This window comes from Somniosus microcephalus, unplaced genomic scaffold (assembly GCF_052327205.1).
Source record: "Somniosus microcephalus isolate GS21.2 unplaced genomic scaffold, FLI_Smic_1.0 unresolved_chr2, whole genome shotgun sequence".
Taxonomy (NCBI): domain Eukaryota; kingdom Metazoa; phylum Chordata; class Chondrichthyes; order Squaliformes; family Somniosidae; genus Somniosus; species Somniosus microcephalus.
In genome coordinates, this window is record NW_028225180.1 from 44,120,619 (window position 1) to 44,145,227 (window position 24,609).

The following is a 24,609-nucleotide window of genomic DNA, read 5'->3' on the forward strand; positions in this document are numbered from 1 at the left end:
ACAGTGACGCTGACAACATCACTACTTCACGTGGTTACTGTGGCTCAAGAGAGTGAGAACATGTGTAAAATAAACGGTAGTGATCTGCCTAAATGTCGAGATAGATATACGATAATGATGAGATGGCCTTAAATATTCTAACGTCAACAGAGGGGGAAGTATGAGGAAAGGGCTAATCAGACTGTCCTGATGTCAGCTAATGTTGCACTGTATTGGTTTCTCTTTTATTGTAGTAACGTCAAACTTTAGCCTTTACCTGTTAAGTTGGGAAGTCTAAATCACTCTAAAGTACCACTGGGCTGATGGGTCAGGGCTGACACTGCAGGATGATGTAATCAGGGATTTAATTAAAGGCATGCCATTGAATACATACATCTCAGAGAGCTTTATTCTTTTGAGAAAGTGTGGGATGGTTTATTTCTGCAAAGGAAATCATCAGCATTTTTAATTGAAAACAATGAGAGAGAAACAAAGCAAGACTTATCAATCAAGGTTTCACTTGGAAGAATTGCAATTGTATGGATCAAGAGTGAAACTATCGATAAGATAACGAGCTAATACGTGTTAGCTCAATGGGAAAAAAAGCTTGTTCGGTAAGGAAAACTATTGTGATTGATGAAGGATAAGTAAATTAATTCTCCTTATATTGAGTTGAATTCAAACTATTATATAATTATGTAATACAGAATTATGTGAATGTTCACCTAGAGTAAGTGGGACCAATGTATAGAAATGAGCTTCTTGTAATGAGTTTTCGACATTTTAAAAGTTTAAGAGATTAAGCTCTGAAGTGTAACACTTTTGAACTCTTAAGCAACCATCATCAGGTGTGGCAGTAATCGGTGCCTTTTAACTATATGTTTAAAGTCTATTCCATGTGCTGCATGTTTAATAAATCTAAGACAACTCAATTTAATGTTTAAGAACCTTAATGAATACTTTGCACCAAATATAGCCTTAGTACATTAAATGTGAATTGGCTTAAGTTATTAAATGTTATTAAGTCCCAACTTTGCCCATCACTCTTTAATGTTCCCGTTGATCCGCAGCTTCTCCAAAAGCCAAACTTTACATGCTTGTAGGTCCCCGTGGGTCACAGGCTCTGCCAGTCTGGCTGGCACCCAGCTCCTGGCTGTGGTGCTAGAGAGATGCGGGCAGCTCTGTGCAATAGGCACTTCCTCATTTAACTGGATGTATACGTCCAAAAATATTCACGTCGCGAGTTGGTAGCAACCAGAGGTTTTAATTCAGTAAGTCAGTGACGCATACTCACCCAGTTACAATCGTGAGAAGCCGAGGTGTAATCGAACATATACAGGTAAAACAGAAAGCAAAGTTTACCATTACATTTACATGTGAAATTCCTCCCCCTTATATTCCCCACCCCAGTTTCTAATTAAGCTGTTGTTGTGTTCCCTTTCTTTTCTGTATTTCTGAAAAAAGTTAATGTGTAACCCTGGCATTCTTGTTTCCTCTATTTGTTATCAAATGTTAATAACTTCCCATGTCCACTAATTCTAAATAAATGGTTTATGCGCCACCCCACGTCTCTATATGTAATGAAACAGTTGCAGCATTCCCCTAAATTCCCCCTTTTTTTCTAATTGGACAGTTACTGTATTCTCCTCAATTTCCCATGTTCCACTATTTCCAGTAATGCCATCTCCGAGCTCATCTTGTCAATGAGACCCAGCTCCGACTCTCTCGACCATCTTCCCACTATAATGCTGAACATCCACTCCCTTCCCTCGCCCCCATGCTAGCCGATATTTTGAACAGTTCCCTCTGCTTGGGTACTGTTCCACACCCTACCAAATCTGTCGTTCTCAACCCCTCCTAACACATCCACACTGACCCCTCTATCGTTGCAAACTACTGCCCATCTCCAACCTCCTGTCCTCTCCAAAGTCCTTGAACATGTTGCCCTCGCCCAAATCATTGCACATTTTTCCCACAACGCCATGTTTGAACCTCTCCAACTTGGTTCCTGCATCTGCCACAGCACTAAAATTGCCCTTATCAAAGTCACAAATGACATCCTATGTGTGACCGTGGGTCACTATCCCTCCTCATTCTTCCCCTTTTGACACGGTTGACCACACCATCTTCCTCCAATCCATTCCTCCATTATTGAGCTCTGTGTGACTGTCCTGGCCTGTTTCCATTTTTACATCAGCAGTCAGAACCAGAAAATATGCTGCAATGCCTTCTCTTCCCGATCCCACACAGTTATCTCTGGACTCCCAAGGAGCTATCCTCAGCCCCTCCTATTTTTCATGCTTTCGGCGACATCATCCAAAAAAACTACATCAGATTCCACAAACAAGCTGATGCTAAACAGTTATACCTCACCACGACCTCTCTCAACCAGTCCATTGCCTCTGTGTTGTCAAACCGCTTGTTTGGTATCCAGTTTTGGATGAGTGAAAAATTCCTCCAATTAAACATTGGGCAGACTGAAGATATTGTCTTTTGTCCCCACACAAACTCCATGCTCCTCCCTGGCCAGTGTCTCACGTTGAACCGGCCTGCTGTCCACCCCACTGTCCTGTTTGACCCGGAGGTGAGCTTCTGACACCAGATTTTGTCCATCACAAAACTGTGTCACAACGATCAGATCCGCTCCATCTGGCACAACATCCTCATCCGTGTCTTTGTCACCTCAAGGATTGTCTTAGCCAAAAGTCTCCTGAACTGCCTGACAACCTCCACTCTCTTGAACTGCCTGACAACTTCCGCTCTCTTGAACTGCCTGACAACTTCTGCTCTCTTGAACTGCCTGACAACCTCCGCTCTCTTGAACTGCCTGACAACTTCCGCTCTCTTGAACTGCCTGACAACCTCCGCTCTCTTGAACTGCCTGACAACTTCCGCTCTCTTGAACTGCCTGACAACCTTCGCTCTCTTGAACTGCCTGACAACTTCAGCTCTCTTGAACTGCCTGACAACCTCCGCTCTCTTGAACTGCCTGACAACTTCCGCTCTTTTGAACTGCCTGACAATCTCCGCTCTCTTGAACTGCCTGACAACCTCCGCTCTCTTGAACTGCCTGACAACTTCCGCTCTCTTGAACTCCCTGACAACCTCCGCACTCTTGAACTGCCTGACAACTTTGGCTCTCTTGAACAGCCTGACAACTTCCGCTCTCCTGCACTGCCTGACAACTTCCGCTCTCCTGAACTGCCTCACATCTTCCACTCTCCCGAAATGCCTCACAAATTCCACTCTCCATAAAAATGAGCTCATCCAAAACTCTGCAGCCTGTAACCTAACTCGCACTATCTCCGAATCACACATCATCCTGTGCTTGCAGATCTACACTGGCTCCCAGTCCAGAAAGGTCTCGATTTGAAAATTCTCATCCTTGTGTTCAATACACTCCATTATTGCATCTGACCTGCTCCTGTAGCCACAGTATTGATGTGGCTGGTCTAATTAAGTTTCTGGTCAATGGTAACTGCCAGAATGTTGAGATTGGGAGATTCAGCGATGGTAATCCCATTGAAAGTTAAGGGGCGGTGGCTAGACTGTCTCCTATTGGAAATAGTCATTGCCTGCCACTTCTGTGACGTGAATGTTACCTGCCACTTATCAGCCCAAGCCTGACTAAAAGGTGAGAGGCAGAAAAGTTTAAAGGGGAGGGACACAAAATCGGCCGAAAATGATCCTATAATGAGATCAGTAACGTTTATGATTCGAATTCTTCACACTCCCACACTCAGTCCACTTCTTGTATCCTGCAGAGACTTCAACTGATTCTTTCTGGTTGAATTGAATTGAGTCCCCTTCAACCTGAAAGAGGTTTAAGTTTAAACAGGAAATAAACAGATTAAACAACAGTGTAATTAACGGGTAGACGGAGGTTAATATTCAAATATTAATTACAGACAAATATTACCCATAAATATTACTGAATCCAATTTATATGTTATTTCTTACATTAAACATTAACACAAGCACTCACCGAATCCACTCCAGACTCCTGCAGGTCAGTATGAGGCGGCGGAGAGCAGGGACAGATCGTTCTGTAAAGGAGTTTAATCCCAAGTTCAGGTGTGTCAGTGACTGGTTTGTACTGAGAGCGGAGACGAGATGCTCGGCACACGAAACTGTGAGACCGACAACATCCAGCCTGGGGATCAGAGAGAGGAATGACAGAAATCTGGGTAAATCCCATGGCCTAGAAATTCATTGACGCCACTTTTGGGGCGCTAAAGTGGGGCGTCCGCTAAAGTTTGCGGCCGCCACCAAATCGATGCCACTTTTCCGATATTCATTAGCTTCGCCCTAGGAGTTCGGGCGAGCGCTAAAACTGCTGCTGGACGCCTCTCTTTGGGCGCTAAGCCGGAGGTGGTGATCGATAGCGCCGAGGCCGGGCGCAGCGCAGGTGCGGCCATCTCATGATTGACAGCAGACACCCTGGCGCCAGCCAGCTCTTAAGGGGGAAGGGTCGACTGTGTTGGTTGCCACGCCCTGGATAGTGGAGCCCTCCAGCTAGGCCTGAACACTGCTGCTGGACTCAAATAGCGCCTGAAGACATGGAGAAGGCCCGTGAATGTGCACAGCGCTTCTCAGAGCGTGATCTGAGTGTGCTGATAGCTGCTGTGGAGAAGAGGCACCATGTTTTGTACCCGGACAATGGCAAGAAGGCGACGGTCTGCGTCTACAGGAGAGCCTGGAGGCATGTCGCCACCAAGCTGTCAGCCAACAGCGACGTCCCCAGGAGCGGTGCCCAATGCCGCAAAAAGTTAAATGACCTCACACGCATTGTCAGAGTGAGTACCCTTTCCAGTGACCTCCTCATCCTTGCATGTGCGCCTCACATTATGGGCAAAGGGACCTGAAAGCTCTAATGGCCAGCCTTCATCCAGCAGCTATGGGACAGGCATGAGCAACAATTGCACATTCTGCACTTAACACACTGGCCAAGCTATTCCACCATGGGAGGCATTGCACACCAGATCATGGCGACACACTGGCCAGGCTATTCCACCATGGGAGGCAGTGCACACCAGATGATGGCGACACACTGGCCAGGCTATTCCACCATGGGAGTCAGTGCACACCAGATCATGGAGACAAACTCCCAGGCTATTCCACCATGGGACGCAGGGCACACCAGATCATGGTGACACACTGGCCAAGCTATTCCACCATGGGAGGCAGTGCACACAAGATCACGGCGACACACTGTACTTAGAGGCCGTCCTTTCTCTTGCAGGCCAAGCTGGCGAATAATCGCAAGAGCCGGACTGCGACCGGGGGAGGCCGACCCCATATCCAGCCACTCACCGACCTGCAACATCACGTGGAGTGCCTCATGGGTGGCCGGGTGATTGGGCCCGTTGCATGTGGAGATGCCGACCCTGTTCTGGGCAGCAATGGTAAGGACATCACCTTTTGCACCTCTCTCGTCCCACTTGCGCATCAGATCTACATCCTTTGCCACTGTCCGACGAATGCGCTGAATGCCACCACTCATGCATCCCGCACTGACGCCCTCTCCCCACTCTAAAGCTACTCTTGTGCCTTCCTGCTTTCAGATGGTGAAGAGGAGGTCCCTGAACTTGCCAGTGACAGACCCTCCGAAGAGGAGCAGGAGGAGGAGCAAGAGGAAGGCGGCCCATCAGGGGAACCCTCAGCCGCGGCCACCCAGGCCAATGTAGGGGACATGTCTTCCCTGGAGGGCAGCGTGGCGGATGTGTCGAAGGGGAGGGGAGCTCCTGGGACCTGTGGGCTGCAGAAAGGCGGGAGAGGGGAAGCATCAGAGGGGAGTCCAATTGCTGGGCCCAGCAGCCTCCAGCAATGCAGGAAGTGTCGGCCAGCTCGGCGGCCTTCTCCCCAGAGGGAGAGTCCGGCCTCCAGTCAGGAGATGCTCTTCGCCGAGGAGATGGAACGCCTCGAAGACTTGTCCGTGGACTCGGAGCGCCGGCACACGGAGCTCATGGCGGCAGTGGCACGGTTGCCTGAGTCCATCGATTCCCTCTCTCGGAGTGTGGCCGATTTCGGTCCCTCACAGGCCACCAGTAGGGTGGAATTCCGGGCAGATCAGGCAGCGAGTCGGGCGGAATTCGGGGCAGCTCTCTCAGCGACTGGCCAGGTGATCAGTGGTGCCGTCCAGTCACTGGCTGCTCTGATGCAGTCAGTGAACAGGTCAACACGGGCACTCACTGCTGCCACACTCGCTCTGTCAGCCAGGCATCGCCAGGGCACCCGGCGCGCTGCAGCAGCAGAGCGGTCTGTCCCTCGGCAGATTGGTGCACATGCTGCAGTGCTGGCCCGGGCGAGTGCCAGTGTCTCAGGCGACCAGCGAGCCCCTGCCACCGCCAGCTTGCCGCCATTCCTCCAGCCGCCACTGCCAGTCCCCCAGTGGAGCTGCCAGGAGCTGCTGCAGCGACTGATGCTGGCCAGCCACAGCTGCAGCAATCAACAGCCGCCCGCTCAACGGCCAGACCTCGACTAGGCCAACCCCCAAGGGCATCTGCCGTCACGACATGTGCCCCTCAGGAGCCTGCCCCCAGCCTTGCAGCAGCCAATGGACTTAATTTGAGGTGGAGCAGCAGGGCGGGCAGGGGACAGCCAAAGATGGCCAAGGCATCACCCTAGCGGGCCAAATAGTCGAATGTGTGGCCATTTGTGTTTGTTTCTTGAGGCCGAGAATTGGATGTTTGTTTTTTGAAGGCCGATGATGTGATGTTTGTTTTTGACGAAGGCCGAGAATGACGGCCATTTTAGTTGCCCTATTTTGTTAATCCTCTCCAGGTTGTGGGAGCGAGTAATGTGTTTGAGTGTTTTTTGGGGGTTTCGTCTGTTTTTGGTTTACAAGTGGGAAGGGCCCAGAGTTTGTACAATAAACCATTTTATTTATTCACATTGTCCATGTTTGATCTTTGAAGTGTTTGTTGCCTTAACCGGCTGAGAGCTTGCGGAGCGGCTGCAATCATGTTCTATCATTGGCACAAGCCATTCCCTGAGAGGGGGCCTAGAAGTGACGTTCAATAAGCCACCGACGGGCGGCCCTTGGACCTTGTGCCTCCCTCCTGGGCTGGTACTCCTCGTCCACGTCATCCTCCTGCTCCTCCTGCTCCTCCTCCTGAGGTGGTGGTCCAACATGAGGTGGCAGTGCCTGAGTCCTGCGGATAGCCAGGTTGTGCAGCATGCAGCAAACGACGACGAATTGGGAGACTCGATCCTGCCAATACTGGAGGGCTCCCCCGGAGCGATCGAGAAAGCGGAACCGTTGCTTGAGCACGCCGATTGTTTGTTCTATGAGGTTCCTCATCGCTTGATGGCTCTCGTTGTATGCCTCTTCAGCAGGGGTCGTGGGTGCGCAGAACAGGGTCATGAGCCAGGTACACAAAGGATAGCCTTTGTCCCCGAGAAGCCATCCTCTTGGGGGAGGCTGTGCCTGGAACATGTCAGCCACAGTTGTCTGTCGCAGAATAAAGGCATCGTGGCTGCTGCCTGGAAAGCGGGCATTGACAGCTAGGATGCGCTGCCTGTGGTCACACACCAGCTGTACATTGAGGGAATGGTAGACCTTCCGGTTGCGGTAATCCTCGGCATGCTCAAGAGGTGCCCGCAAAGCCACATGCGTGCAGTCAATGGCGCCCTGCACCATGGGGAAGCCCGCTTTTCTTGCAAACCCCACTGCACGCTGCTGCTGCTTGTCCAGGGTCATGGGGAAGGAGATGAATTGATGTCTCCTTCTGATAAGGGCTTCGGTCACCTGGCAGATGCAGCAATGCACGGCGAACTGGGAGATGTTAGCGATGTCCCCAGTAGTGGATTGGAAGGAGCCGGTGGCATAGAAGTTGAGAAACACCATCACATTCACTGCCACCGACAGAGACGTCCTGCGCATCAGCTGTGGCTGCAGATCTCTCTGAAGCAGCCGGCAGATGTCTGCAACCACCTCCCTTCAGAATCGCAGCCTCCTAACACACATCGCGGCAGACATGGTCAGATAGGAGGTCTGCTGGCGGTATACCCTGCGTGGGTAAGGCCTCAGTTGGCGACGCCTGTTGCCCCCTCTGCGTCAAGCCAGGGCTGCCACTCTCTCACGGTGTCTGTAAGCCCTTCTGTCATAAGGCTGAAATTCAGCGTTGCCACCCAATGCAGCCCCCATTATATGCTGGCAAACACTGAGCTCTGAATGAAGGCAAAGATAATTGGTAAGCTCTGGCCTGAGCCAAAAATACCTGTCCAAGTGTTGGTCCAAACCAGTATACTTTCCTCCTTGGTCTCTGTCCAAAAAACCGTTGCACAAGAGTGAATGCTGCAAAATGGCTGGCCTTTATATTGCAGGGTAAGTGCCCTTTAATTTGCGCTTCCCGCGGCCCAGCTGGGCTGTGTACCGTTCCACTTCACAGTCGCTCGGGCCGCCCGGCGCACAATGGGCCGGCGCGAGTGAAGTTCCGGTTCGGGGTGCACAAAAGGCGTTGCACTAGCAAATGACGTCATGATGTGCGCTAAGACTTTGCGCCAGCGCTAAATGTGTACTGAAGTTGGGGCGAGGCGCAAATCGCACTGCGCCCGGCCGCTAAGCGCCTAGCGCTCGAAATCTACTCCTCCTAAGGCGCTAACGGCTGCCGCGCCCAACTGAATTTCTAGGCCCATGTGTTTATTAGTAACACTATTACTGGTACTATTGATAATTGATGCGCTATCAATTACTCATAAAAGACTGAGAGTTAGAAGAGTAACTGAAGGCTTTTATTAACAACAGAATGGAGGTCTGCCTCGCGTGGTCGACCGGTCCATGATACTAAGGGCTGGGGAGCAGTCACCTTTATACTAGGACCTGTGGGAGGAGTCAGCCGAGGCATGTCCAGGCATGTACACAGTGGAATACAAACAGGACAAACAGGAATACAAACAGTGGTTTACCACATTCACCCCTTGTTTAAAATTGAGTCCGGCGGGGTGAAGTGTATTAAAAGTTAGTGTATTGGAGTCTCTCCGGTGGTCTTGTCTGCCGCTGTGATCTGCGTGGCGACGGCAGGGGTAGTGAAGTTTCCGGCGTCGAGTCCAGCATAGGCTGTGGCACAGGCGTGTCGTCCTCGTAGATGTCGAGCGGGTCGCGGGGCCCAGGCCTGCCGTCTGCTGGGGCTGGATATCGGATCGTGGGGGGGGTGGTAGTGGGTAGTGGGTTACTGCGGCCCCCGAGGGTGCAAGGTCTCTTATGGAGACTGTGTCCTCCCGCCCGTCCGGATATGCGATGTAAGCATACTGGGGGTTGGCGTGGAGGAGGTCGACCCTCTCGACCAGGGGGTCCGTTTTATGGGTCCTCACGTGTCTTCTCAGTAGGACCGGCCCTGGGGACGTCAGCCATGGCGGTAGCGATGTCCCCGATGTGGACTTCCTTGCGAAGACAAACATTTTCTCATGAGGGGTGGCGTTAGTGGCAGTGCAGAGCAGCGACCGAATAGAGTGGAGCGCATCGGGGAGCACATCCTGCCAGCGGGAGGTTGGAAGGCCCCTAGACTTTAAGGCTAGCAGGACGGCCTTCCAAACTGTCGCATTTTCTCTTTCCACCTGTCCGTTCCCCCGGGGGTTGTAACTGGTGGTCCTGCTTGTGGCAATACCCCTAGTTAGCAGGTACTGACGGAGTTCGTCGCTCATAAACGATGAGCCCCGGTCGCTATGGATATAGCTGGGGAAGCCGAACAGGGTGAAGAGGCTGTTCAGACATTTAATGACCGTGGCACTGGTCATGTCCGGGCAGGGGAAGGCGAACGGGAAACGGGAGTACTCATTAATAATATTGAGGAAGTACACATTGCGGTCGGAGGAGGGGAGAGGCCCTTTAAAATCGACGCTCAGGCGCTCGAAGGGGCGAGTGGCTTTTATCAGGTGGGCCCTGTCTGGTCTATAAAAGTGCGGTTTGCACTCAGCGCAGACTTGGCAGTTCCTGGTCATGGTCCTGACCTCCTCAATAGAGTAAGGCAGGTTGCGGGCCTTGATGAAGTGGAAGAACCTGGTGACCCCCGGGTGGCAGAGGTCATTGTGGAGGGCCCGCAGTCTATCGATCTGCGCGCTGGCGCAGGTGCCATGCGATAGCGCATCCGGGGGTTCATTTAGCTTCCCGGGCCGGTACAAGATCTCGTAGTTGTAGGTGGAAAGTTCGATTCTCCACCTCAAGATCTTGACATTTTTGATTTTGCCCCTCTGCTTGTTGTTAAACATGAAAGCAACTGAACGCTGGTCAGTGAGCAGGGTAAATCGTTTTCCGGCCAGGTAGTGCCTCCAATGACGCACAGCCTCCACAATCGCCTGGGCCTCCTTCTCAACAGCGGAGTGTCTGGTCTCCGGGCCTTGGAGGGTTCGTGAAAAGAGGGCCACGGGTCTCCCCGCCTGATTGAGGCTAGCGGCCAGGGCAAAGTCAGACGCGTCGCTTTCCACCTGGAAGGGGATGGATTCGTCCACTGCGTGCATGGTGGCTTTGGCAATGTCCTCCTTGATACGGTGGAAGGCTAAGCGGGCCTCTGCCGTCAAGGGAAAAGAGGTGGACTTGATCAGCGGATGGGCCTTGTCCGCATAGTAGGGGACCCACTGGGCGTAATAGGAGAAAAACCCTAGGCACCTCTTCAGGGCCTTGAGGCAGTGGGGCAGTGGAAGTTCCATAAGGGGACGCATCCGGTCGGGGTCGGGGCCGATGACTCCGTGTTCCACAACACAGCCAAGGATGGCGAGGCGGTTTGTGCGGAATATGCACTTCTCCTTGTTATATGTCAGGTTTAGGAGTTGGGCGGTGCGGAGGAATTTTTCGAGGTTTGCGTCATGGTCCTGCAAGTCACGGACGCAGATGGTCACATTGTCCAGATATGGGAAAGTGGCCTGCAACGCATTTTGATCTACCATCCGGTCCATCTCCCTTTGGAAGACGGAGACCCCGTTGGTGACGCCAAAGGGAACCCTAAGGAAGTGATAGAGGCGGCCGTTTGCCTCAAAGGCAGTGTACTGGCGGTCCTCAGGGCGGATGGGGAGCTGGTGGTACGCTGATTTCAGATCAATGGTCGAGAAGAAGCGGTACTGCGCGATCTGCTTGACCATATCAGCTATACGGGGGAGTGGGTAGGCGTCCAGCAGGGTGTAGCGATTTATTGTCTGGCTGTAGTCGATGACCAGGCGCTGCTTCTCGCCGGTCTTAACGACCACAACCTGGGCTCGCCAGGGGCTGGTGCTGCCCTCAATAATCCCTTCTTTCAGGAGCCGCTCCACTTCGGTTTTAATGAAAACCCTGTCCCCGGCACTGTATCGCCTGCTCTTTGTGGCGATGGGCTTACAGTCGGGGGTGAGGTTAGCAAACGGTTGCGGGGGGGTGACTCTGAGTGTGGAGAGGTTGTACCTGGTGCGCGGCGGGCAGTTTGGAAGCTGCTGGCTGCGGACTGTGAGTGGGGATAGGGGTCCACTGTACGCCATCGTAACACTTTAAAGGTGGCACTGAAAATCTAACCCCAGCAGGACGGCAGCGCAGAGGTCAGGCAGGACCAGAAGTTTAAAATGATCGTACACGGTCCCATCTACTACGAGTGTCACCACGCAGTAGCCGCCGATGTCCGCCGACTGGGACTCGGAGGCCATAGAAATTCGCTGTTGCGCAGGCAGGACTGGGAGAGAGCAACGCCGCACCGTGTCGGGGTGGATGAAGCTCTCCGTGCTCCCAGAGTCAAAAAGGCAGATTGTATCGTGACCATTTACCTTAATGTCCATTGTGGAACTGGCCAGTTGGTGCGGTCTCGCTTGGTCCAGTGTAACGGATGCCAGCGTAGGGGTCGGTGTGTCGCTGCGGGAATCAGATGAGGTGGTGTCGGGGGCCTGCTGCGTCCCGGCTGTCATCCAAGATGGCGTCGTCCATGATCCCCATGTGGCTGGTGGCGTCCAAAATGGCTGCTGTACCGGCGATTCGCACATGGCCGGGGAGGTCCAAGATGGCGGCCCGCATGGCCCACACGCGGCGCTGCTGGGGTTCGGGTTGGCTTTGGCCCTGCAGACGCTAGCGTAGTGTCCCTTCTTCCCGCAGCCCGAGCAGATCACGTTTTTCGCCGGGCAGCGCGCTCTGGGGTGTTTTGCCTGGCCACAGAAGTAGCATTTCTGGCCTTGGGGCACTGCTGTCTGGCCTTGGGACACTGCTGCGGTAGTTGGGCCGTTGTTGGGGTGTGGCTGGGGTGGCACGGCGCTATGAGGCGGTCCTACCGTGTCCCAGGCTGTCATTCCCCGCGGCGTCCACGGTGCAGAGGAGTAGGCATCCATGCCCTGGTAGGCTGCATCCAACGATAGTGCGAGTTCAGAGGCCTTGTTGAGGTCGAGGTTACTCTGCTCCAACAGTCGCTGTCGGGTGTAATTGGATCTGTGGCCCGCTACAAAAGCGTCCCGGATAAGTTCCTCTGTGTACACGGCGGCCTTTACATCCTTACAACCACAGGCCCGGCCAAGCACAGACAGTGCCTGAAGGTATTCCACGATCGATTCCCCAGGTTGTTGTTTACGACTCCCCAGGAGGTGCCTGGCGTACACTTCGTTCACTGGGCGCGTGTACTGGTCCTTGAGGAGCTTGATAGCGTCCGCGTACGAGGTCGCGTCTTGGATGAGCGAGTACACTCGGTGGTTCACTGTGGAGGTCAGGACATCCAGTTTGTCCTCGTCCGATTTGATTGCTTCGGAGGCGGTCAGAAATTTTTCGAATCACTTAAGCCAGTGAGTAAACTTGGTGGATGAGCCCGCCTCCCGATGATCTAAGTCCAGGCATGCTGGTGTGAGGATCTTCTCCATTATAAAAATGTTGTTAATAAAATTGATGCGCATCAATTACTCATAAAAGACTGAGAGTTAGAAGAGTAACTAAAGGCTTTTATTAACAACAGAATGGAGGTCTGCCTCGCGTGGTCGACCGGTCCATGATACTAAGGGCTGGGGAGCAGTCACCTTTATACTAGGACCTGTGGGAGGAGTCAGCCGAGGCATGTCCAGGCATGTACACAGTGGAATACAAACAGGACAAACAGGAATACAAACAGTGGTTTACCACAATAATGTACTGTGTTACAACTCCTGTTATTATAAACACAATCTCACACAGTCTGGTACTTACCACAGTTTCTTTATTTTACAGTCCGGGTTCCTCAGAGCCGCAGACAATAGTTTCACACCTCAATCTCCCAGATTATTGTAAACGAAGTCCAGAATTGTCAGTGACTGGTTTGTACTGAGAGTGGAGGCGAGATTCGCGGCAGAAGAATCTGAAAGACCGACACCAGCCAACCTGGGGTTCAGAGAGAGAAATAACATAAATCAGAATAAATCCCCAATATTTATTAATAACACTATTACTGATTCTAATAACAATAATATTGAATGTTATACTTCCAGTTATTATAAGCACACGCTCACATTGTCTGGTACTTACTGTAAATTATTGTATTTTACTTTCCGGGTTCCTTAGAGCTGCAGACAACAGTTTCACTCCTGAATCTCCCAGTTTATTTTTACTCAGGTTCAGATCCGTCAGTGATCGGTTTGTCCTGAGAGTGGAGGCAAAATCCCTGGCACAAGAAGCTGTGAGAGCGGTATTATCCAGCCTGGGGATCAGGGACAGAAAAATATCAGGAATCAGGATAATTTTACAGTGATTACTGTTAACATTTTTACTGATACTATTAATAATGTTCAGTGTCAGACATCCAGTTATTATAAACTCAATCTCGCACAGTCTGGCACTTACTCCAATTCCTGTATTTTACAGGCTGGGTTCCTCACAGCTGCAGACAGTAGTTTCAGTCCTGAATCTCTCAGTTTATTATAACCCAGGTCCAGAAGTCTCAGTGATCGGTTCATACTAAGAGCGGAGGCGAGATCCTCGGCACAAGAATGTGTGAGACCGACATCATCCAGCCTGGTGATCACAGAGAGAAATAACAGGAATCAGAGTAAATCCCCAGTGTTTATTAACAATATTGTTAATGATACTATTAATAATGTAGAGTGATTATTAACTCTATTACAGATATTAATAAGCACTCTACGTTATTAATAGTAAAACTATTACTGATACTATTAATAATGTACAGTGTTTATTAATAACACTATTACTGGTACTAATAATAATGTACAATCTTTATTGAAAGCAGTGACACTGATAATAAAAAATGCTGTAAAATATTTATTAACACTATTACTGACAATAATATTACAGTGTCAGACATCCAGTTATTATAAACACAATTTCACACAGTCTGGTACTTACTCCAGTTCCTGTATTTTACAGTCCAGGTTCCTCAGAGCCGCAGATAATAGTTTGACTCTTGAATCTCCCAGTTTATTGTTCCCCAGTCTAAACACAAACAGAGAGTGACAAACAAACTGAATCAAACCCTGGATCTGATACATTTTTTCTCTCGCATATTACAGGTAACACAAGAAAAAAATTCAGGAAATTAATAACTTGGTTTTCCTGTCACTGGGAATGAATCTCACTCTATCCAGCTCCCCATATATTTAGGGACTGTCAGTAAATGTATTTATTAAATAATGTACTGCCTGTGTGAAGCCTGTAATTGTCCCTCAGTCCAGACTCATTCCCTGATGATCAGCGTTACCCTACTGGAGCTCAGTGACCGGCCCTTCATGTTTGGGGAAACTTCCCTCATTTCTGCTGCTCCTTGAGTGTTTATGGGAAAGGGGCGATTTTTCCAAAATTAAATGATAAAGCGGTGATTCCCTGTACTTTATATTCTGTGCATTATATTCATCTGTATAACATCATGGGGTGAGTTATATTTTGTAACGACGCTAACTGCTGCTGTAAAATCCGCCCCCCATGATTTTGTGTAACAAGGAGAGGTTATTCTGTCCCGTTACAAGTTTTAAATGTCCTTGTGCTCCTAGGTTATAGGGGAGAGGACTCTCTCACTTTATTCCCCATTAAACTGGCTCTACATTCATTTCAGGTGCAACTGGCCGGACAGTTTTTGGGGAATTTTCGGAAGTTCCCTCCCTGTGCGGGGCCTTAGACACAGGGGTCTGATTATGGGGAATTCCTGGGTTAGCTGCCCCCGGTTTACCCAAGGTCCGCCCGCTGTGTGCGAGGCCCCACCGCTGGCCGGTGTGTGTCTGTACTCCTGGGCTAATAACCCAAAACATGTTAGATTGGAATCTTTTTAGCGGCAACTGTTGGGCTACAAATTCATCCTGGGCACTGGTGTAAAATGCGCAGTATCGGATTGGCCACCCTTTAAGGGCAGCGCCTGATATACTGTTCAGTTGCAGTCAATGGAAATTAATATCAGCGCTGTGTGTAATGGGCGGCCAATCCACTAATGCGCATTTGGCGCCACCGCCCGACACAAAAATCTAGCTCCCAAATGTTACTGAACTGTCAGGCTCAATTACCAGCATGGGGCCTGAATCCACCACCTTCTGACTCAGAGGCAGAAGTGCTGCCAGCTGGGCAAGGAGATGGTGGATGTGCTGGAGAGTCTGCAGGTCTGTGTCATTGAAGAGATAACATACCGACCTCCTGCGGGGAAAGGTCTGCTCGCTACTGACGGTTCGCTGCCCGAACACTGTGTTTCACTCTTTGTTACTGAATTTTTGGCGTTTCTGCTTCCCTCTCCTGCACACAGTCCGGTGAGTGTCGCTTGCTCCTACACCTCAGGAAGAGGGTGGGATGCGCTGATACATAAGTAACAGTGAGAAGGAGCCTTTTCAATGGGTATATCTTAGGCATTGAGAAAATAGCAATATATATGATTTATTGCAATTAAATTATCTGACTCTCAGTGACCAGCACTTGCTGATCGGATAAAGACTGTAAAATCACTTGTCCATAAGGATCCATTCCAGATTCTCCAGTCCCTAGGGAATTACTAACCGATCCCCCCATTATTGCTCATATTTGTGTTGTTTCTGCTTCTCTCTGGTTTAATTGAACAGTTTGTTTCCCTTCATTACGGAACAGCAACTCAATCCATGACTGTTCTACAATTCGCCCAACAGTTAGAGACAAATAAACAGTTACCTCAATGCCCGGCATTTGTGCAGTACGGGTCCCAGCCGCTGGAGTCCTTCACACTGAATGGAGCAGTCCTGTAGATTGAGGTGTTTTATTGTATCACAGAGTCCAATGACATGAGACAGGACCACACAGTCAATCGGGGTCAGATGCAATCCGACAAATGTAAGTGTTTTCACAGACTCCACTGTGGCCCGAGCCAGTGCTTTATTCTGCGAATCAAACAGGTAGTGGAATGTTTTCAGGAGATCCCTTTTACCAGTTTCACTCTCTAAGTTTCCAATCTGTCCTTCAACCTTCTCCTTCACCCAGTCAATCACTCGGCAGGCTGTTTGATGAAGAAATGGACCCAGAAACTCCTCCAGGGGCCGAGCTGCCTGTCGGGAGGAGAGACCAGCAGCAAAACGAAGGAATATCTCAAATCGACCATCTTCCTTGCTGTGGGCTTCACTGAGGTGTTTCCGGAAGTCCCCGGAATCTGGAGTCAGGTATTGTGCAAGTGCGGCTACAAACACTTGGATGGTGAGGTGCGGGAATGTGTACACCACGCTCTGTGCAGAATCATCTCTCTCCAAAAGTTCCATCATGAACCCAGGCAGTAACTGGGAAGGTTGCAGATTGTACTTGATCAAATCTCCATTTCTAAACACAATCTTCTTCTCGGAGACTCCTGTGAAGGCCAGCTCACCAAGCTTCAGTAACACATCACGAGGGCTTTCAGTCTCTCGGCCATGGTTTTTCAGTATGTTATAAATATAGTAGGAATATTGTTGGGTGATGGTCTTTGGAACTTGCTGCTGATTCCTGTCTCCTTGTGTAAAGAAGGGACCCAGTGACAGACCGAGGATCCAGCAGTAGGAAGGGTTGTAGCACATCGTGTACAGGATCTCGTTCTCCTCCACGTGTTTGAAAACAGCTGCTGCCACAGTCTGATCTTCAAAAAACTTCTTGAAATAATCCTTCTGTTCTTTACCAACAAATCCCAGGATTTCAGCCCAAACACTGATCTCAGCCATTTCCAATAAATGTAATGCAGTGGGGCGGCTGGTCACCAGCACTGAACATCCTGGGAGCAGCTTGTGCTGTATTAAACTGTACACAATGTCAGACACTTCACACCAGTCTTCGGGATCTGTGCACATGTGCTGAGGTTCTGTATTTCTCCAATTGTCAGCAAAATCGATCCTGTCCTTGAATTCATCCAACCCATCGAATATAAACAGCAATCCCTCTGGGTTCTTCCAGAGCTCTCCCAGAACATTCCCAAAGTAAGGATACAGATCCAGTATCAGATTCCTCAGGTTTATTCTACAGTTAATAGCTTTCAAATCGCGGAATTTGAAGCTGAAATCAAATTGAAAATCTGGGTATATTATCCCAGTGGCCCAGTCTTGAACAATCTTCTGTACCATTGTTGTTTTTCCAATCCCCGGGTCTCCGCTCAATGCTGCTGAACTCCCAGAATTGGATCGCCGGAAGGACCCCTTCATTTTATGGAGCAAACTGCCTCTCCGAGAAAAACAGCTCTGGAACAATTGATCAGTTCGGATTTTTTCCAGTTCTCTCCGGAAATGTTTCTCTCTCCACTCTTCATGATCTCGGCCTCTTGCCAGCAGTTCATGTTCTACAAGTGTCCGATCTCGAACAGTAGAAATGACCGTTAACTCAGCGTATCGATCAACCAGCTGGAAAATCTTAACCTTCTCCTTTATTAGGATAGTGTTCACTCTCAGTGTTTCAGTTTGTTCCCGGAGTGTTTCCTTGTGTTTCTGTTGAAGATCTTCAATTAGAACAGACATAAAGTGGTTTCAATTTTAGTTGTATTGTCAAAGGAAGCACGGATCAATTGCTCTGCTTTTCATTAAAGTTTAATACGATGTATTTCACCAGCGTAACCGAGGTCTTTTAGAATCCCGAAAGAAAGAGTTAATGAGAACTATGCTTGAAAGAGAAGATTTCTGAGAGCAGTTTTAAATCTATGGGGGAATTCTAATATTTGCTTAACAGGGCGAGGTGGGTGAAGATAAAATGTTCCCTCTGATGGTGAATACTATCTGTCGCACAATGTACTGCTGACATCTCAGTACAAATCCATAGGTGATTCTGGTTATAATGGACAAATAATTGACCCCAACACCCGCCATCCCCCCGCCCCACCCCCCACATAGCAGTACTAAGCTTTTCTACAAATAGCAAACAGGAAACTGGACAGCACTGAGAGGGGCTCAGGCTCGCAATGTACTGATTGGTCAGCACTGAGAGAGGGACAGGCTCACTATGTACTGATTGGTCAGCAATGAGAGAGGGACTGGTTCACAATGTACTGACTGGGCAGCACTGAGAGAGGGACAGGCTCACAATGTACTGATTGGAAAGCACTGAGAGGGGGACAGGTTCACAATGTACTGATTGGGCAGCACTGAGAGAGGGACAGACTCACAATGTACTGATTGGGCAGCACTGAGAGGGGGACAGGTTCAAAATGTACTGATTGGGCAGCACTGAGAGCGGGACAGACTCACAATGTACTGATTGGGCAGCACTGAGAGAGGGACAGACTCACAATGTACTGATTGGTCAGCACTGAGAGAGGGACAGTCTCAGAATGTACTGATTGGGCAGAACTGAGAGAGGGACAGGCTGACAATGTACTGATTGGGCAGCACTGAGAGAGGGGCAGGCTCACAATGTACTGATTGAGTAATACTGAGAGAGGGACAGGCTCACAATGTACTGATTGGGAAGCACTGAGAGAGGGACAGGCTCACAATGTACTGATTGGGTAGCACTGAGAGAGGGACAGGCTCACAATGTATTGATTGGGTAGCACTGAGAGAGGGACAGGCTCACAATGTATTGATTGGGTAGCACTGAGAGAGGGACAGGCACACAATGTACTGATTGGGCGCAAGGAAAGAGGGACAGGCTCAGAATGTACTGATTGGGCAGCACTGAGAGAGGGGCAGGCACACAATGTACTTATTGGGCAGCACAGAGAGAGGGACAGGCTCACTTTGTACTGATTGGGCAGCACTGAGAGAGGGGCAGGCTCACAATGTACTGATGTTCCCCAATTATTTGATCAGGTCTTGGGCGGGCTCTCGGGGAATTCTTTACAGTTCAAGTGAGCATGTCACTGGGAACAGTTAATGTCATAGTTCTGGTAAAATGGGGAGTAACAACAACAAGTTGAATTGACATAGCCCCTTTAATTTAGTAAGACGTCCCAAGATCCTTTCCAGGAGCGTAAGCAGAAATAATTGAAACACTGAGCAAAACAAAGAGATATTAGACTGGGTGACCAAACGCGTGGTGAAAGAGGTAGAATTTTAGGGGTGAAAAGGCGGTAAGTAGAGGCGGATAGGTTTAGAGAGGGATTTCCAGACCCATGCAGCTGAGGATAATGCCCCCTTTGGTGGAGGGGTGAAATTTAGAGATGAGCAAGAGGACAAAACTGAGATGTGTAGAGATTTCTGAGGCTGGAGGATGTTAGAGATAAGGATGGTTGAGGCCAAGTAGGAGTTTGAACAAAAGGATAATATTTTTTAAATCAAAGTTTTGCCGTATGGAATCCAAAGTATATCAGGGAGCAAATGGGGATTGGTGAATGCAACTTGGTGCGAGTTCTGATAGGAGCATCAGAGATTAGGAGAAGCTCAATGTTACAGAGGATGAAAGACGGGTGGTTGGAAAGCATTAGAGTGTTGGAATAATTGAGGCTGGAGATAACAAAGCTATTGATTGCACAAAGCTGAGTGGGCGTGTGTGCTGTGAGGAGGATGCAGAGCAAATTCAGTATGATTTGGACAGGTTGCATGATTAAACTGTATTTGCCATGCATCTGCCAAATGTGGATAAGTGCGAGGTTATCCACTTCGGTAGCAAAAACAGGAAGACAGATTATTATCTGAATGGCAATAGATTGTGAAAAGGGGAAGTGCAACGAGACCTGGGTGTCCTTGTGCACCAGTCGCTGAAGGTAAGCATGCAGGTGCAGCACTCGGTTAAGAAGGCAAATGGCATATTGGCCTTCATAGCGAAGTATTCGAGTACAGGAGCAAGGATGTCTTCCTGCAGTTGTACAGGGCCTTGGTGAGACCATACCTTGAGTATTGTGTGCAGTTTTGGTCGTCTTATCTGAGGAGGGATGTTCTTGCCATGGAGAGAGTGCAGCGAAGTTTCACCAGACTGATGCCTGGGATGGCAGGAATGGCACATGAGGAGAGATTGGGTCGAATAAGCTTTTATTCGCTAGAGTTTAGAAGAATGAGAGGGCATCTCATTGAAACTTATAAAATTCCACCGGGACTAGACACACTAGATGCAGGAAGGATGTTCCCGATGGCGGGGGATCCAGAACCAGCGGTCACAGTCTAAGGATAAGGGTTAAGGCAAAGGTCATGAAACTGTGGAATTCTCTACCAAAGAAGGAAGTAGAGGCCAATTCATTAAATATATTCAAGAAGGAGTTGGATATATTTCTTTAGGCTAAAGGGATCAAGGGATATGGAGAGAAGGCAGGAACAGGGTACTGAATTTGGATGATCAGCCATGATCTCATTGAATGGTGGAGCAGGCTCGAGGGGCCGAATGGCCTACTCCTGCTCCTATCTTCTATGTTTCTATGAAATGCTCTACCACAGAGGGTTGCTCAGTCGCTGAGTATATTCAAGACAGAGATCGATGGATGTTTGTTATTAAGGGAATCAAGGGATATGTGTAGAGTGCGGGGGTGGGGTGGAGTTGATGTAAATGATCAGCCATGCTTTTATTGAATGATGCAGCAGTCTCGAAAGACTGAAGGGCCTACTCCTGCTCTTAATTCTTATGTTCTTAGACTTTTATCTTAAATTCCTAGTGACATTAATAATAATTCTTAATTCAATTCCTTTCCTAATTATCCAATTGTAGCAAGAGAATTTCCTGCATTGACTTCACTTTCTGCTCCCACACTGTTAAACTTGGTGTCCCCCAAGGATCTATACTTGGACCCCTCCTATTTTGCATGTACATGCTGCCCCGTGGCGACATCATCGGAATACACAAAGTCAGGCTCCACTGACGAGACCCAGCTGTAACTCACCACCATCTCTCTCGGGCCCTTCACAGTCTATGATTCGTCAGCCTGCTTGTCCGACATCCATTATTGGATGAACAAAATTGGCCTCAAATTAAATATTTGGAAGAACATTATCATCAGTTACAGCCACAAACTCCGTTCCTTAGCCAAGGGCTTCATCCCTCTCCACAGCAACTGTATGAGTCTGAAAGGGACTATATGTAACCAATGCATAGGATCAGGTCCTGGGCTGACGTTCCACTCCCATATCCTCTCCATCAACAAGATACCTACTTCCACTTCCATAACATCGCCTGTCTGCGTCCTCGCCTCAGCCCATCTAATGCTGAACATAGAAGATAGGAGCAGGAGTAGGCCATTCAGCCCCTCGAGCCTGCTCCACCATTTAATGAGATCATGTCTTATCACCAAAATTCAGTACCCTGTCCCTGCTTTCTCCACATATCCCTTGATCCCTTTCGCCACAAGAAATATATTCAACTCCTTCTTGAATATATTTAATGAATTGGCCTCAACTGCCCTGCGTGGCAGAGAATTCCACATGCTCAGCACTCTCTGGGAGAAGACATTTCTCCTCATCTCAGTCCTAAATGGTGGATCCCAAATTCTGAGACTGTCACCCCTAGTTCTAGACTTAACAGCCAGGGGAAACACACCCACTGCATCTAACTTGTCAAGTCCTGTAAGAATTTTATATATTTCAAGATGATCACCTCTTATTCTTCTAACATCTAGTAATTAAAGGCCTGGTCTCCTTAATCTCTCATCATAGGACAATCACCCCATCCCAGGAATCAGTCTGGTGAACCTTCGTTTCACACCCTCTATGGCAAGTACATCCTTCCTTAGGTAAGGTGAGCAAAACTGTGCACAATACTCCAGATGCGGTCTCACAAAGGACCTAAAAAATGGCAGTAATACTTCTTTACTCTTATACTCGAAACCGTTTATAATAAAGCCTAACATACCATTTGCTTCATTAAATTTATTGATGAAACCTGCATGTTAACTTAGTGATTCGTGTAAAAGGACACCCAGGTCCCTCTGAATTCAAAAATATTTCCCAATATCAGACCATTTAAAAACACTCTGCCTTTCGATTGTCCTACGAAAGTTTATAAGTTCACATAGGTTGATAAGTGGCAGGAAACATTCACACCACAGAAATGCCAGGCAATGACTATCTCCAACAAGCGAGAGTCTAACCACTGCCACTTGACATTCAACAGCATTACCATCACCGAATCTCCCACCCTCAACATCCTGGGGGTCACCATTGACCTGAAACTTAACTGGACGTGCCACATAAATACTGTGCCAATAAGAGCAGGTCAGAGGCTGAATATTTTGTGGCGAGTGTCTCACCTCCTGACTCCCCAAAGCCGTTCCACCATCTACAAAGCCCAAGTAAGAAGTGTGATGGAATACACTCCACTTGCTTGGATGAGTCCAGCTCCAACAACACTCAAGAAGTTCAACACCATCCAGGACAAAGCAGCCCACTTGAGTAGCACCCCATCTACCACCTTAAAGATTCACTCCCTCCACCACTGGCGTACCGTGGCTGTAGTGTGTACGATCTACAAGATGTACTGCAGCAACTCGCCAAGGCTTCTTCGGCAACACCTCCCAAATCCGCGGCATCTACCACCTAGAACGACAAGGGCAGCAGATGCATGGGAACACCATTTTCTCCAATTTCCCCTCCAAGTTACACACCATCCTGACTTAGAAATAGATCGCTGTTTCTTCATCATCTCTGGATCAAATTCCTGGAACTCCCTCCCTAACAGCACTGTGGGAGCAACTTCACCACACAGTCTGCAGCAGTTCAAGAAGGTGGCTCACCCCCACCTTTTCAAGGGCAACTAGGGATGGGTAATAAATGCTGGCCTCGACGGACACGACCACATCCCATAATCGAATTAAAAAATCCTGCTGTTGAGAGCATCAGTGAACTCCCAATGCAGCAGTGGGCTGCAACTTTGATATTTCGCTGATGTCACCTGCCATAGCATAGAAGGAACCCATGGCAAACATTGCAGGGCCATGGTGACCTGAATAGCCACAGGCGGTGCTGCGCATGCCCTGGTGCGAGGCTGATGCTGTGGCTGCAATAGGTGACAGCCCATTTGAAGTTAAGGTGGCTCAGATATTGCTCCTCAGTGAAGTTACATAGAATTTTATACAGCAACAAAAAGCACAAACAGTCAATTCAGGAGAAAAGGGCTGTGCTCCCATCTCAACCTATCAGCATATCCTTCTTTTCCCTTTTCGCTCATTTACACATCTAGCTTCCACTTAATGGGGCAGAAATTCGGGTCCCCACGGGTGAATACGCGCTGGGTAACATAGAATCATAGAAACATAGAAGATAGGAGCAGGAGTAGGTCCTTCGGCCTTTCGAGCCTGCTCTGCCATTCAATGAGATCATGGCTGATCATTCAAATTCAGTACCCTGTCCCTGCCTTCTCCCCATATCCCTTGATCCCTTTAACCTTAAGAAATATATCCAACTCTTTCTTGAATATATTTAATGAACTGGCCTCCACCGCCCTCTGTGGCAGAGAATTCCACAGGTTCACCACTCTGGGTGAAGAAATTCCTCCTCATTTCAGTCCAAACTGTCCTACCCCTTATCCTTAGACTATCACCCCGGTTCTGGAATCCCCGACCATCACTCACGCGTGGGCCCAACGAAATTGCCGGTTTTGTGCATGCAGTGCTTATGCGTGGGAATCCAAAACTTCCGTTCCCTTAAAGGAAGGGGTTCACAGGTCGAAGGCGTGCTCTGGAGAGGCAGTGAGTACGCCTGGAACTTCCATTTTTTTTGCAGCTTTCTCCGGAAGGGTAAGTCTCTAGGAGCTATGCTTGTAAAAAGCAGCCGCAAGGCTTGCTTTTAACAACGTAAGTGGTGAATTAAGTTAAAGTAAAGCATTTTATCCACAGGTTTATTTTTTTTTAATATTTAAAGAAAGTTAAGTTTATTTTTAGCCCAGTTAGAAACTGTAACTATTTTTTTCAAAAATTTAAATTATTGTTTACAATAGTTATTTTTTTGTAATTTATAGTTATTTTAAACATGTAATTTTTTAAAAATTTATTTGAAGGCTTAGTGATGTTTTGGGGCTGGATTGCATTCATAGATTTGACAGCTCTTCCTGCCAAATCTATGAATAGAGATTCCCTGCTACCATTGGCTCTCCATAGCCCACGTGATCCCAGGGGACGCTTCAAACGAACTGCGCCCCTGGGATACGCAAGCACTGTGCGGTGGCAGTTGGAGCAGTACCCGGATCAGAATCCCACGCGGGCCTACAGCTCAACAGCCGGCGCACTAGGTAAGTGGAGGTCGGAGGCTTGAACCAGCGGGAAGCCTCAGACCCAACTTTCTGGGCGAATATGGGAGAAATGCTCCCCGAATACCCACTCTGGGTAGAGCCTTCTCGGTCATGCCCTCTCCTGCTCCCCCTCGTGGCAGCTGCTCCTGTTTTCTGCTGAACTCCTCACTGGTCCC

General features: G+C 48.9%; 1 protein-coding gene across 4 annotated transcripts in view; it reads right to left on the minus strand.

Annotated features, from left to right (window-relative positions):
- Positions 1 to 3,704: 3,704 nt before the first annotated feature.
- Positions 3,705 to 24,609, minus strand: part of LOC147092586 (NACHT, LRR and PYD domains-containing protein 3-like) — a 164,254-nt gene continuing 143,349 nt past the window's right edge. The window contains exons 5-11 of one of the 4 annotated variants that reach the window (XM_085975953.1): positions 16,019 to 17,792; positions 14,246 to 14,332; positions 13,724 to 13,894; positions 13,470 to 13,580; positions 13,094 to 13,153; positions 3,965 to 4,132; positions 3,705 to 3,792 (exon numbers count right to left, since the gene is read on the minus strand). In XM_085975953.1, the coding sequence (XP_085832079.1) occupies positions 3,705 to 3,792; positions 3,965 to 4,132; positions 13,094 to 13,153; positions 13,470 to 13,580; positions 13,724 to 13,894; positions 14,246 to 14,332; positions 16,019 to 17,792 (2,459 nt within the window). Of the gene's footprint in view, positions 3,793 to 3,964; positions 4,133 to 13,093; positions 13,154 to 13,469; positions 13,581 to 13,723; positions 13,895 to 14,245; positions 14,333 to 16,018; positions 17,793 to 24,609 lie in introns of those variants that run through there. The other 3 variants (XM_085975955.1, XM_085975956.1, XR_015075056.1) reach the window with 3 other exon arrangements.